Raw genomic sequence first — 15,922 nt, forward strand, 5'->3', positions numbered from 1 at the left:
GCCCTGCAAAAAAACAAAACAAAACAAAACAAAAGTACTGAATAAAAACATTTGGCAATGTAAAGAAATATACTGATTCTATAAATTGTACTGAAATTTTACTGTAGGTCAAAGTGAAGGCCCGGGGGCCAGATCCGGCCCGTCACGTCATTTAGGTGTTTAAAAAAAAAATGTTGGACAATCTGCGCAACAGATGCAGGCATTGAAATAACAAAAACAATACTTTCCTGAACAACCTATTGTAGTTTTCAAATGAGAGACGAAAAAAAACAAAAAAAAAACAACAGACTAAAATAACTCCAGGAAGGTAGCCGAGAGTCTGGAAGTCACGGCTATCCGGCCCACGATAAGAAAACAAAGAGGCGACCTAATTATTTGTAATTGATCAGCCAACTGTGTGTTTCGTTTTCTCAGAGACGGTTCTTTGTGGACTGCACATGTGCAAGTGATCCACAACAATTAACGACATTTTTTGCGATCTGCTGCTTTCCCATACTCCAAAAATAATAACACCTGGTGAACACCGCCTATGTTTCATCCCTTTTTCCATCCCACTGTTCATTTCCAATAGAAGGAACAATCCTCTGAGAACATCAAGAGTGACCCCCCCCTTAGGAGTGTATGTGAGCTGCCCTCCCACCACGGTGACCTCCGAGGCCTCGGTTTTGTTACGACCACTCAGGCATGATATCCTAAAAGCTAATTTCCCCTCTGATGTTGCAACGCGATTTAAGTCTTCCCTCCATGGGTAAAGTACTAGAAACAACTCCGAGTGAATTTGGACCACAGGAACTTCACCCCATAAGATTAAAATAAATAAAAAACAGTTTAAAAACTCCAAAACCTTGGTGGGCCCTCTTGTTTGGACTTTGGGCTATGAGAAATTTAGTTTGGGGTTAAAAAGAAGACCGCCAAGGATCGAACTTGTCCAGGAACTTTTGACCTGAATCCACATTTCCACCTAAAGCTTCAGGAACTGACATAGTTCCCGAATGTCAAAATTTCCAGACATCAACTGTGTACAGTATTTGGCGTTTGCAAACATATGTGATAGATCCAATGGTCCAAAAGCACAATGCTGCCACCAAAAGTTTCTTGGGTCAAAATCCACCCACTTTTTTTTTTTCATTTTTATCCTGCTTATCCCCTTCAGCGTTGCGAGGATCTTGGGCTTAGAGAAACAGACAGCTCGCTAGTCACGCTTGCATTTACACTGTCAGGTGAACGAACCGCGACACTATCAGTGGCCAGGATGACATTTCGATGGTTGAAAAGGACCACGATGAGAATATTTCAGTAACGGGAAAGGTGGCGAATGTGGTTTCTGTGTCCCTCTCCAATTTTCCTCGTTTCACGCATCATCCTCGGTATCAGCAAAACAAGGACGGAAAGAAGGAAAAACATTTGTCATCAGCCCTAAAAATAGAACACATCTTAAGAGCCTGAAATCGGCCAGATAAGTTTTTCATGGGCTCTTTCTCTCGGCGAAGGCATTTGAGTCGACGTTTAAAAATAAACGCCAATCGAGTCGCAGCCGGCAATCATGGGGTCAGCCCGGGGGCACTTTACAGCACATCCCCCCCTTTTGAAAAGTCCGAAACGGCCTTAGAGAGCAACTCGAAGGCGGTTGTGCGTGCCACCAACTGGCCAAGGATGACGACAGACAGACACAAAAGCTTATCAGGTAGTTCTCTAATAACATGGCACACTCGCAGGGTCCGTGATGGGCGAATAATCCCGTTATTATAAAACTGTTAATACCGCCGGCCCATTCCCGAGAGCGGAAGCGCATTGTTCCGCGGCAACACATCATTCCTGGCGATCGCACGCAACCCTGGAGCACAGCTGTTCCGGAGGCTCGGCGGGAGGGCGGAGAAAAAAAAAAGAAGGATGAAGCTTGCAGGGGTGCTGAGACAAAGGCGCACTCGATGGAGGTCATGATGGGGAAGTGGGAGGGGCGTCAAGTTCAGAAGGATTCCATCCAGTACCTGAAAGAGAGGCTCCACAGAGGCCTTGGGAAAAAGCAGAACTCACTAATCCTATTTGGCGAGCACACAAGACGCCTTATGATGTCCTACCAGGGGAAATCAATCGTGAAGGGAGACATAATTACAAATGGTACCCAAATGTGCCGTTTCTTATCGGTCTTCCAAACATCTGCTTCTTTCAGATACGAAAGCAAAGGAAGGCATTTGGACTTCAAGACATTTAGCCTGATCACGGAATCCAAACTTTGAGATTTTTTTTATTTTTACATTTCCACCTCATAAGGACATTGAGCATACCGGTTTCTAATGATCTTGACATCTCGCAAAGTTTGCTTTTCATCAGTCGTGTCAACATGTTGTTGAGTTTGCTTGCCGACAGCGGAGTTAACGGCGTGATGATCAGAAGGATTTTGCTTCTTGCGACTGCTTCCGTAAGAAGAATGATGCCAATTTTACCATGCAAGGGTAATAGCGGCTCATCTCGACTCAGCTCGGTTTGGGGATGGACGCGGCGGTGTAAAACCCCCATTCTCTTGAACGCATCAGTTGGAAACAGACACGAACTCAGAATGTGGCCCGTATCCAAAGTAAGGAGACAAAGTTTAAGTAAGGAGAATGAGGGCAGAAAAATAACATGGCAATGATGAATTGGTTCGACTTTTAGCTCAGCGTCACGCTCGGTACACTTGTAATGTAGCACAGTGGTAGCTCTACTTACGAACGTCTCGTCCTACAAAATTTTCAAGTTACGAAACGCCTCAACAGGAAAATATTGCCTCTTGTTCCAAAAGAAATGTCAAGATATGAAAGGTAAAAATACAGTCTGGGCTGCTCATCGCAGCTCCGAGTTTCCTGAATGCAACATACTTATAGCTGCTTTCCCATTGGCTATTACCCAGCATCTTCCTGGAATCCCATTGGCTAAGAAGAAACTCTTCCGTAAACCGACAAAAGCAAACGTCCTTGGATCAGTTCTTGAAAAAACTGCCAGGCAAAAACCAGAACATGAACAAAAAAGGGCAAAAAAACTGATGGGGACGCAGTTAGTTAAATGACCATCGTTTTTATTCTTCATTGTTTGTTTTTTACATTATTCACAACACTCATTTATTGTGCAATAATTTCATTGTAATGTATATTTGTTACATATTTTGATGCATTTTTATGCTTTAGAACACATTTATGTCCGAATTTTTGGGGGGGGCTTGGAACGGATTAGGGAATTTGCATGGAAAACACGTCTCTACCTACATAATTTTCTAGTTAAGAAATTTATTCCAGAACCAATTAATTTCATAAATCGAGGTACCGCTGGACAGTTGTCTGTTTTTTTGCGGACGTTATATTATGTCGAGGCCCTTGCGTGAAACCAAAAAAATTATCTTTCCAATCAACAGCAATTGTTTAGTCACGTATGAGTGGCCTTCAGTCAATCAGCTGATATAGAACGGTCACAATGCCAACAACAACAAAAAAAAAATTCTCCCCCAAAAAGGTTTTTCCTTCTTATGACAAACGGCAACAATGCAAATGAGCAAAACAAAAACAAAAACACTGTGCCCTTTGTTTACTGTGTCGCATTCCTCTTTGTTTACAGTATGTCACGCCGCAATGATGTATAATCAGCGGTGGAAACACGAGGCGGATCAGACTCATACGAAATGAGCCAACTATTCATCTCTTGAGGGACCCCTCTTGCTCTCGTCTTCTCTTCAGCGTGGTGATTCATTTGAAGCAAGAAAAAGAAATCCGGAATGGAAGGCGTTAATCCAATCCGTCGCCACCGCCTCCCGCCCGAGCTGTGCGATTTGATTTTCAATCGGGATTCTGAAGCGGCAACACGCACGGCGTGACTAACCGTGGGCAAAGCCGGCGAGTCGGGGAGAGCAACAGGTGGGAAGAGTAATATAGTCGGATCACAGATCCCGTCTTAACAAATGCTGGACCATACATATGGGAAACACAGAAAGAGGCCATAGCTCTGTCTAATACAGTGGTTCTTAACCTTTTTAGAGGTACCGAACCCTTATACAGTATATTATACCTTTTTTTTTTATGACGTACTATCACGACAGTCACACATTGACTATGAAGCGAACTAGATTTCCCGCAGCACTGATTGGACAAGCAATGTCATGTGATCATCCGCAGCCAGTAATGGCCAAGCGGGCGTGTCATAACGAATTAACATGTTGAGTCGGGTGTGTCTTAACCTCCATGGCAGAGGCTCCGTCGAACCCCTGAGACCGTCTCACCCAACCCCTGGGGTTCGAACGAGGTTAAGAACCACTGTTCCTCTTTGATGGCGGGGGGGTCACAACCCAAAAGAGTTTTGAGTACGACGCAGCACAACATCAGTTAAGCTCAGTCATGAAAGACATGAGAAGAAATATTCCACTTTTACAACCTGGGTGGCAGCCATTCATCGCGAGAGTTGTCACCGGGGCTAGCAGGTGAGTCATGGAAACAAAAGAAAAGATCCACAAGTGCAGGCAAGAAGCCCACCGACACGCACAATCGGTCAATACCACATCACGCTTGCCATTTGTTTGCCTGCCATCCAGCGAGAAATGTCAATTACAACCCCCGCCCCCCCCCCCCCCACACCAAACCAAAGCAGCTCACGAATGGGAGTCTTTTCTTTTCATGTGCCGCCAGAAGACTGGAGGTTATATTGTTCCGCCATTCCAACACGGTGACTGGGCTTGTCTGAGTGGCTGCTTACTGTCACCTTCCCCCCACATGGCCTCTCTGTCTCTGTCTCTGTTTCTCTCTCTCTCTCTCTGCGTCTCTCAGTGGGCCACTTGTGGGATCACAAACAGCCTCCTGGGTGCCAAAGCTCTTTTTTGTCCACTTTGGCAACAGAAAATACTTGATTGCAACTTTGAACAAAAGCTGGGAGATCAAGCGTCCAGGCGGCTGGAACTTGATTAAGCAGAAGAAGGAATAAGCTCTCCAAAAAAAAAAAAGTTTACCGGTAGTAATTGGCAACAGACGCAGTCACCCCCCCTCCCCCCCCCCGTCCATTCTTATACACTCAATTAGTTGCTCGTTCTGAACTTTTCTCCCTCTGTTTGCAAGCGTTACCGAGGAAGCAGAGGCCCGGCACTGTTCTCGCGCGAGAGGAAAGAAAAACGGGCAGAGTGGGCGACGTTGGGCAGAAAAGTTCGATGAGGATCTGAAGCGGGAGCAAGTGAGGCGGCGCAACAGCAGAACTCGTTCATGTGTGACGTTACCCGGAAAAAGAATCACAGATAAAGCGCATCGGAAAATGGGTCCGGTGGTCAAGTTTGATGAAGACGTGTTGTAGTGGACTATAGGAGTGACAAAAACAGTAAAAAACAAAACTACAATCGAGACGGGTGTTTAGGGTGTTTGTTCATCACAAATCATGTCGGCGACTGCACAGTACGTCAAATTTGCTTTTTGAGTCTCCCCTGTTTTAATGTCACGCTACTCATGTCGCCGATTGAGCTATCGCCGCGCCACCGACGCGACGCAGGCCTCAGAAGGATTAACGGATCGGCACCGTAGCAAACGCATCCGTGCGGAAACATCGCTTCGCTTTCAAGGCAAGAGCTCTCTCAAGCGTGGGCTTAACCGAACCCCGATCCAACAGGCACGCTCCAAAATTCTCTTTGGGGGTTGACGGCGAGAGCAGCCAGATACCGACAAAAAAGTAGGATGCATTAGACATCAATAAGACGCGAGTCTCGTGAAGACGAGATGGCCATCCGGGGGACACAAACTGTCTAGCGCATGCTTATTTATGGCTTCATTTGGAATCAACTTGCCCCGTCCGCGTCGCCGCTGAGAGCCTCCGAAAATTAGGTTACAAGAACGGCCCTGTCGAGGAAAAAAATAAATAATAATAATAATTAGAACAGACAAAACATCTGTTCGTAGCCCGGTCAACGGCCTCCAGGTGCTAAATGAAAGCAGGAACTGATGCTGCGTTGCACTTTGGAACGCTTTCATTTTCTCTCGAGGAAATAATTCAAAGTAATCAATCAAAATGGTGGACGACTAATTGAACTGGGAGCAAGTGGCTGATTGCTTGTTATGCTTCTGGAGCAGATTGGTCGAGCAGCCATTCGGGGCAGATGCAGTCTGGCGCAGGTGGAAAGAGACGAGGGGAGCCGTCTGGTGAGAAAGTAGAAAGCTGGTTGAAATTGATGATCTGCTGGATGTCGTGTTTTCCAGGAGTTTTTCCAGACGCTGACGGTTAGCCGACGGCGGTCAGACAGGCAGACACTGGAAATACCACAAGTGTCAATTTTTTTTTCTTTTTTAAAGACGCAGTGGACTTTTGTCTGTTTGCGAGAATCGATGGTACCACTTGAGATGTTTAACTTTGAGGACGCATTGATCTGAGAACTTAAATTTAGATGTGCTCTGTCGGCAGAAAGCAGAAGTTTTCGATCTGAAACTTCACCACCTTTGCCTCACTTTGCCTCGGGCTGGCAGGAGTGGAGGGTCACTCTTTCACAAGCCCCCCTGCCCTCTTTCCTTTTTTTTTTTTTTAATGGAAAGATCCCAGATAATTGCTGCATCAGAGTTGTGGCTAGGGAAAGAAATGAGTGTATGAGGCCCAACAAGGTCCGACGTTAACGGTGGCCTGGTGGACCTGGGCCAGTATGACATCACATCAAGCCATCATGTACCTGATACAGTGGTACCGCTACTTATGAAATTAATTGGTTCAGGAAGAAATGTCTTCACTAGAAAATGTTGTAAGTAGAGACGTGTTTTCCATGTAAATGACCTAATTCGTTCCACGCCCCCAAAATTCAGACAAAAATGTTTGCTAAAGCATAAAAATGCGTCCAAATATGTAACAAATATGTGTTACAATTAGATCATTACTCAATAAATGAGAGTGGTGCAAAGAATAGATTCAAGAATAAAAATGATGGTCATTAAACGTTTAACTGCGTTTTCATCATTTTTTTTTGCCCTCTTTAGTTTATGTTCTCTCTCAGAAGTGTTTTTTGCAAAGAACTGATCCAAGCACGTTTGCTTTTGTCGGCTTTTAACAATCCTTTGAAAATGTCCAAGGCAAACATCAGTATAGTGAGCGATCACTTTTTCTGGGTGATTCACATTTTCGTACAACTATCGGAACGCCTCATGGCCCGAGGGACGAATGACGAGGACTCTGCATAGACACATATGTCTCTTTCTACACACATTGACGCATTCGGTAGAGCTCCATCTAAGCCAATGGGATGCCAGGTTGGTGCTTGCTAATAGCCAATGGCAAAGTAGCTATAAGTATGTTGCGTTCAGGAAACTCGGAGGTGTGACTAGCATCCCATAATGTATTTTTTTACCTTTTCATATCTTCAAGTTTCTTTCATAACAAGAGGCAATATTTTCCCGTTGAGGCCTTTCATCACTTGAAAATTTCATATGAAGAGACGTAAGTAGAGCCACCACTGTATATGGTCGCTAACACCCTGCTGCTGAAATCCGAGTTCAAGTTCTCAATCAGCAGGAGAATGTGTTCAAAACGTCAGCTTCGTCAAGTGAGGACAGAGAGCTGTGGAATCCACCATCCACGCCCAGCATCGCTCACTGCGCTCTCCGTAAGAAAGCCACCATGCGCACGATGGGGTTGCTGCGCTCGCCACTGTGGAGAGAATCCATTTTATAAATATATGCGCTTGTTCGTGACAAAAAAAAAAAAAAGAGGATTCTTTTTCTAATCCGCCTTTGAAACGGAACCCAGCCAATATTTGACTTTCATGCTGTAACACGGCAACCCGCAATCAGATAATGAAATCTGTGAGGACGTCAGCGCCAGCATTTGGTGGGGACGTCGCGGAATACTTGTCAGACACCGACAATTGCTTTCAAGACACCGGGATGGGAGAAGGAAGTATCTGGCATGCAACTCCACATCTCATGTCCTGGCTTTACTCAGTTGATGGTGTGGCGCACAGGTGTCAAACACAAGGCCCGGGGGCCAGATCCGCCCCGCCATCTCATTTTTATGTGGCCTGCAAAAGCAAATCAAACGTGAACTTCCATGATGCTAGCTAAAATCTGCACCAAAATTTCAAATTCTCATCTGGAATAAAAATAAAAAAAAAAGAAGGATATTATAAGCATTTTCTTGTAACCAAATCTACTATGGCACTAACTTAAACAAAAGTGGAGTAAACCGCTATTTCATCCGTCCATCCATTTTCTGATTTGCTTTTCCCCACACAGGGGTCGAGGGGGGTGCTGGAGCCTACCCCAGCCGATTTCGGGGGACACCCGTAACCGGTTGCCAGCCAATCGCAGGGCACGCAGAGACGAACAACCATCCGTGCTCACACTCACACCTCGGGACAATTTTGAGTATTCAATCAGCCTGCCGTGCATGTTTTCGGAATGTGGGAGGAAACCGGAGTACCCGGAGAAAACCCACGCAAGCCCGGGGAGAACATGCAAACTCCGCACAGGAACAGAACCCACGACCTCTGCACTGTGAGGTCGACACGCTAATCACTGGACCGCCCTAAACCGTTATTCTTGACTTCTTTATATGGTGTCAGTCGTAACGGTCCTCCAAGGGAAACGGTAACTACAATGTGGCCCATGACAAAAACGAGTTTGACACCCCCGGTGTAGCGGTTCACTCGCCTGATTTCATTTCTGTCTCGATACCCTAAAGTCAGCCCCGGAAAGGCGCAACCCCATCGAGCATAAGCGTCATTGAAAAAACAAATAAATCAAAAATGACAATAATTGGATCGACTTGCTCCCTTCTTTGTCAGTGTCGTTGATAGAGAACAACAGAGAGAGAGAAAAAAAAAAACGGTGAAAAAGTCAACTTTTACAGGCTTTGTAAAAGAGGCTGCAAAATAAGTTTTCCCCTCCCAAATTTCCCTTTGCTTCAACCCCCTGCAGCCTGTGACTCAATGCGCCGCGGAGGCCCATTGTTTCGGCACAACACAGGGCACAGAGCTGAGAGAAAAGGTCTTGAGATTTGCCTGCGATGTGGAAGTGGAGGTGCGCTGCGATCGCTTTACTGACTTCATCACGTGTATTTTTTAATTTTTATTTTTTTTCTAACCCAGGCTCTTTTGTTGTTTTTCCAGCAAACATGTTGCATGGAGGCTATTGCTTGTTAAGGCAGCGGTGCTTAAACGAGCCGCTATTGCGTAACCAGCTACGCCTCGGTTCAACCGCGCTGGCTTTGATGTATAATTCACTCGCGCTCATCTAAGAAAATATCCGACGTATGCGTCGACGTACTGAAAGCGTTTGCTGGGAAAGTGGAAAAGATGGCTGGAGGAGGAGGGGGGTGGGGGGGGGGGGGGTCGACTGGTTTGGAAAAGTCTCATTCAGCAAAGTGAAGAGAAAGAAGCCAGGCCCACTTTTTAATCTCTCGCCATCTCCGCTTGCTCTCGCTCTCCCATGCTCAGGCTTACATAAATACCTGGCTTGTGAGCTTGAGCTCAACGACAGCCTTGGAAAAAGTGGATCTGAGGACAATAAGAAGATGATGAAGAAGAGGAGGAGGAGGAGGAGGAGGAGGAGGAGGAGGGGGGGAAAAAAAAAGCCCGTGAAGTGTCCATATATGAGTCAGCCCAGAAAGGAGGGAGGTGGGGGGCGGGGGGGGCAAAATGGTTCCGTGCGACCTGCAGCACACGTTTACCTCACTGGTTTCGCACGAAGGGGGATGAGGTAAGCCGCCTTCTTTTGATTCAAAGCTCATCACCCTCACCGGTTTCCATTTGAACGCGACGTCAGCACGCCAGCACCTGGCCATTTATGGCGGCCGCGTTTTACGCGGGGGGGGGGGGGGGGCAACTGGCGGCCACTTAATGACGGCCTTCGCTCACACGAAAATGTCAACACGTCACCCTGACTACTACAAAGAGTGGACGGCACGCTCGGTTACGATATGTGGCCGGGAGGGGGGGGGGGGGGGGGCGCGCACGCGAGTACTCTTGTAATTACACACACGCACGCACAGACGAGAGGAGAGAAACGGCGCGTGTCATAGTGATTCATTCCCGAAAGAAACACAACAAGTTCTGTTGTTGAGCCTGCACCTTCTCATCCGCGATGTATTGTATGCGTACAGCAAGGTATGTATGCAGATTGAGTAACATCTGCCGACAGGCCAACAGTCTGAGGGTAAACTCAACCAGCATTTTTTTTTTGGGGGGGGGGGGGGTCTTCCTAGGCTGCAATTTCAAATGAATACCTCAACAGATTATAATGAGCAGCATGGGAGAATCTCGTCCATTCCACCACATCACCATTTACCCGAAGAGATTTCACCTCTTTTGCAGAATGTGGAAAATTCGTTGCACAGAGCAGATCGAATAAAAAAAAAAAAATCTTTCCAAGAGCAGAAGTAAAAATGAACCATTGCGACGGTGTCGTTGCACAAGTAAGGCTCACTCTCTTTTAACTGAGGATGTGGCTGTGCTCCGAACGAACCAATCACTTTCAAACTCCGGTTTAAATGGGAGTCGGCACACACCTGCCACCATTTAGACCCTCTTGTTAAGCCCGAGTAAAGTTCAGATGCTCTAGTAGGCTTTTCATGTCACTTATTGCCGAATTTGATTTTGTTATTAAGTTAGAGTCACTCAGTGGCACAAACTGAGGATGAACCACCCGTCTCAAAAGAAATGCAAAATGGGAGTCAGAACACCCCAGCGACCCTTTAAAGTGACACTCATGAAACCAAAATGAAGTTTAAGCTGTTCTAGAAGTCTTTTAATTTCTCTTTCCTCCTATTATTATTATCATTATCATTATCATTATTATTATTATTACAGTTGATTCCGTTTCACCGGGTCACAGTAATAGCGCAAAAGTTATGAAATTGTTTATCTTGGTCTCATTTTTCTCCACAAAAGCCGAGCATTAAACAGGGGTGTGTAGAATTTTGAGAACCACATTGATTGATTGATTTTTTTTTTTTTTTTAACAAATGTATTTTGCAAGCAACATATAGCGACAGGCACAACAATTAAATTATCTTCCATTAGAAGGCAGAAGGAAATTGTTCTGGGCATGCACTTTTTTTGGTCACATTTTTGTTTTTGGTGCTATGACGTGAGATTTTTTTCTCATTTTAAATGTATACCTTACTAACCATAAAAGTTGGGAAATGACACAAAAGTTGAAATGACACAAGATGTGCTCACGTTTGTTTTGTGACCATTCCAAATGCCGCAGTTTTCATCCGTTTGGAGTTCAAACCTCCCCTTAAATGAACAGTTTGCGCGTGGACACCCTGACACCAAGCATCCAGCGGCTGCTTCCACTTTCCAACGTTCATTATTTCATGTCAGATATGAGATCAGATTCAAGCTTCCGCTGCCCTGAAGTCCATGATGATGAGCGTGCGAGCGCCGCTGCCACGCAACTTTTTGGTGTTCCGTTCTCTCGCCTGCATTTGTGAACGTCACATCAACACTCAAAACTTTCCTCCGGCAAACTTTGCCTTTATGCAAATGAGGCCAAAACGTCAGGATGCTGACGTTGGAGCATTTGTAAGACACGCACGGAGCCGTTAACGTGATGCAAACACTCACCCCGGTGAGAGCCTGGCATCTCTGCCTCCACTTGCTTCGTTCTTCATTTTGGGTTAAAATCAGTCCGGTGGGTGTTCTGGTCTTAACGTCTTGCCGGCGGCACCGCCCTCGCCTCTGCGCCGCTCCGACACTTCTTCATCTCCTGACACTTTTCAAAACGGACGCCCCTCTTTTCTTTTCCTCTCCGGTCCTCCTCGCACTCGTCTCTGCGCTGGGCTTCTCGCTGGTCCGCTTTAGCACCGCCTCCAAAACCCCCACCCACCTCCCCTCACCGCTCCTGCACCCTCCCTCGCTTTTGTCTAACACCCCCCCCCCCCCCGCGCCCTTCCTGCAAGCTCCCCACGCCCCACACCTTCTTCCTCTTGTTTCCATCTTTTAACCCCCCCCCCCCCCCCCCCACACACACACACACCCCACCCCTCCTACTCCAACTTCCCTTCTCCTTTTCGGACCTACCCCCATTTTCTACCCACTCCTGCACAGGAGTGTGTCCTTATCAGTTTTGGGGGAGGCTGTTCACAAAGACCCCCCCCCCCCCCTCCTCCTTCCCCCTCACTCCTTTTCCAACCAATCGTCAGCATCCAACACGCTGTGGTGAAATTATTAACATTAATCAGATGAGGAGCTTCACAGGAGGAGTGAGGGCACGTGGGATAAATTGCCTAATGGGTCCGGAGGTGAGCGAGGGCGTTGATTAGCAAGTAAATCGTAGTCGCCGATGAAAATTTGTCAGATGGAAAAGCCGCTGGAGCATTTATTCAATATCCTTGAGATGTGGATGCAGGCCCATGTACGAGTAGGCCCTCGGACCTCATGACCGGGATGTCTGTTATTTGAAATATTTTTTTGTCCCCCCCCACACACACACACTACTTGTGACAACTAAAGCGTTGCTAGTAAACTACGATGCTACACTAGTAACACGACTAAATCCAACTAGTAGATATGTCTCATGCACTCGTGGCACCAAAATGGCCACTAACATTATTTTTGCCTCACTAGTAACACAGTTGCTCTACGGTGTACCAAAGCTAGCATGCAGAAATGTCATAAAGTTGCGGAAGGCAGTAATTGGGAATTTGTATTTATTTTTTCCTACAAGTGCACTGAACTTGATAAGGACTAAATGCTCAAATGTCTTTGCATACAGATGCGCAGGGAAAAGAAGCACCCGTCGAGGCTTTTTGCAACCTGATCCACCGTTGGGATGCTGAAATGAGGTTGACTTCTGCTAATGCACGTGATTAATGCACCAACTGTTTCAGCATCGGGCTATTTGCAGATTGCGCGCACGCACACACACGCACACACACGCACACACACGCACAGACACACACAGACACACGCACACACACACACACACACGCGCACACACGTCTGCTCGTGTCCAGCGTTACTCGGCTCTTACTGGTTCTCCACTTTGGCACGCAACAAGACTCAGCATTGTGTGTGTGTGTGTGTGTGTGTGTCCTTTTTCCACTTCAACTTTTTACTTAAACTTTACTGGTACTCCCCACGAGTCCCTCGGTGGTCAACAAGTGAAAAGAAAGTTCACTTTAGCTCTCCCCCGCTGCACTTTGCTGCCATTAACACCGATCACCTCGCCGCGAAGAGTAACACAAAAAAGCTTTCGATCGCCGCACGCCCGTGTGTTGGCGCGTGCGTGCATGTGTGCGTGTGTGTCAGTTTGATTTTCAGCATCCCAATGTGTAAAGAATGAATGAAAGACCTCTCGCATGGTGGCAAAAATTTGGGTTCAGTGACAAGTGAAAATCCATACCCAACTTTTGTATACGTTTGTTGTCTTCACCTTCAATGAATGGCCTATTTTAAAACTGTTTTCATATATAGGGCGCAACGCATTCTAAGGTGCGGAGAATCGAAGCTACAATAATGGCTGAGTTTGCCTTATGCAGCCACTAGATGGAGCTACACTAAAGGGAATACAATACAATGCAGCTTTATTCGTATCAAGCTTTCACAACCACTGCAGCTGGAACAAAACGCTTTAGATTTAAAAAAACTACGTCCAAGAAATCTGAATATTGATCCATATATATGGCGCGCCGGATCATAAGGCGCACGGTCAGCTTTTGAGAAAATTCAATGCTTTTAGGTGTGCCCTACATTGCGGAAAATATGGTACGCAGGGGCCCTATTTTACATCTGAGACCAGCTTTCTAGCAAAAACACCATTAGTGTGAAAATGGAGAAACCAATTTTGTTTTTTTAACCTGAAAATGGAAAGTTTGCCATTTTGCTTACAGCCTAATAAAGCAAACAGCAACTGATGCCAATACTTTTGAGTGGAATAGGTCAATTTCCCGTGAGGACAAAACAGAGACACGGCGGCACAATGTTGTCGCCCAAAACTCGAGAAATTATTGGACTACCACATGTTGATTTCTTTCATTCCCGGATTAGACACTTGCTACCAGGCACATTGCAGAATTTCTAGCAAAGTGGCAGGCCGTAAATCTAAGTCACACTTGGCCCAATGACAGCAATGAATTGTGGGCCACGGGTGCTCAGTCCTGGAAGGATTACGGGTTTGGCCAAAAGGAGCACGATATATAACGGTAATACTGTAAAAAGTTTCAAAGTAGACCACAACTCATGGCCAGACGCTCAAACGCAGACTAACTGGCCACGTTGGGCCAAGCGCACTTACAGTAAACCCCTGGCATCACTCACTAGGCTGGTAGAAGTGCTTAAAAAAAGGCTACGTGGGATTGTCGACGACAATCCTAATTTCCAGAAATGCAATGTTCCTGATGTGACACATTTTTTATTTTAAAATAGATGGGGGACAGTGAGCCATTTGTATTATTAAAAGGTACCGCGTCTATACAAGCGGTGCAAATTGTTGAGGGACGAGGACAGCTGGGCCTGGACAAGAGGAAACAAGGAAAACTGTGATGGGGGTGGTGGTGCGGGGGGGGGGGGGGACGCTGGTAGGAAGATAGAAAGACAGCAGCAGCCGTGTTGTTGTCCGCCGCACACGTTTATCTCGGCGCACATCTCGCTCAAACCACCCCCCCACCCCCCCGCCCGCCGCCACGATAAGGTCAGGCTGCAGTGTCGCATGGCCCGCAGGAGGCTCAAAACAACAAACAAACTCCGCGCTGTAGATTGCGATGAGGAAATACATTCAAACTGAGGTTCGGTGAGGTGAGAAGTCAGCTTCCAGAGAGGAAATCTGATTTCGTATCAGCCGGGTGCTCAGCTGTGGATCGCTGACCCCTTCAACTTGGTGTCACCCCAGACTCTGAGTGACATGCATAGCCAAACCCGATCCCTTCAATTCATTGAGTCTTCAAAGAAGGACAGGAGTTTTCACACCACTAAAACCAGCGCATAGGGAGCTTCCTCAGATTTCGTCCCGTAGATGCGGTGAAGTGTGTGGGTCTTTTACCTCACTCCGATGCTCAAAGTGCTCCTCCTGCAGGTCTGGTGGAGACAGAGTGATGGCAGACAGACTCATCCCAGGACGCGGCTCATTTCTGGGCCCTCCTCTGACTCGCCACTAGCCTGCAGACAAACAAAAAGCAGACTTTATTCAGGCAACCGTGGCCAGATCTTCAGATGCATGGCAACCATTATGTAAGCAGAGTCGAGGTGAGGATTGTGAAGAGGGGGTAATACTGCCCCCATCTGGCGATGCGTGCATTTTGCAAGAGGATTAAAAAAAAATAATAATAAATAAAAGAACGCCACACGTTTTTGCTGTCATTTGTTAGCTCAAAAATACGAAGCATTTTTGGATGGATGTTTTCACTTTTTGAAAAAATATTTTTCGGTAGTAGACGGGTAGAACAGTGGGATGGATTGATTGGACAGAAAATGGTTGAATCGGGAAATAATACACGGAGCTTAATGATTAAGGTGCAGTCCATCCATTTTGATTTTGAGCAGAGCCTCTGATCTTGTGATCGCCATATTTAGTTTTTTTCGGCGACGCACTTCTTGTGATGAGGTCAGCGATACGAGTATTGATTTTGGCGCAAGTGGAGCAGGTTTGCCAGGCCGTCTTTCATGAAACGGGCATCTTTTTGCAGGTAGTTTTTTTTTTCTTGTCAATGTTGAGGAAAATGGACGCCCCATAAGGAAATACAGTGGTAACTCGATCTTACGAACGTCTCTTCATACGATATTTTCAAGTTATGAAACGCCTCAACACTCAACTCAACTGTATTTAAAGAGCACTTTCAAACAGCCATCGCCTCATACAAAGTGCTGTACATGGAGCAACGAACATATACAACAGTAAAGCAATAAATGAGTAACAAAGATGGTAGAAAGCACCAAACAGTAAAACTAAGATCAAATCTTATGCATTTGTTACATATTTGGATGCATTTTTATGCTTTAGAAAACATTTAT

The 15,922-nt window shown here is 46.1% G+C and overlaps 1 protein-coding gene across 2 annotated transcripts in view; it reads right to left on the reverse strand.

Moving 5' to 3' along the window:
- Positions 1-15,922, reverse strand: part of lzts2a (leucine zipper, putative tumor suppressor 2a) — a 51,699-nt gene that overhangs the window by 9,806 nt on the left and 25,971 nt on the right. Inside the window, exon 3 of one of the 2 annotated variants that reach the window (XM_086122871.1) lies at positions 14,955-15,070. In XM_086122871.1, coding sequence (XP_085978997.1) covers positions 14,955-15,023 — 69 coding nt within the window. In that variant the 5' untranslated portion in view covers positions 15,024-15,070. Of the gene's footprint in view, positions 1-11,539; positions 11,757-14,954; positions 15,071-15,922 lie in introns of those variants that run through there. The other variant, XM_086122872.1, reaches the window with a different exon arrangement.

Source organism: Hippocampus guttulatus, chromosome 10, assembly GCF_054856545.1.
Source record: "Hippocampus guttulatus isolate MCC_2025c chromosome 10, RoL_Hgut_1.0, whole genome shotgun sequence".
NCBI lineage: Eukaryota > Metazoa > Chordata > Actinopteri > Syngnathiformes > Syngnathidae > Hippocampus > Hippocampus guttulatus.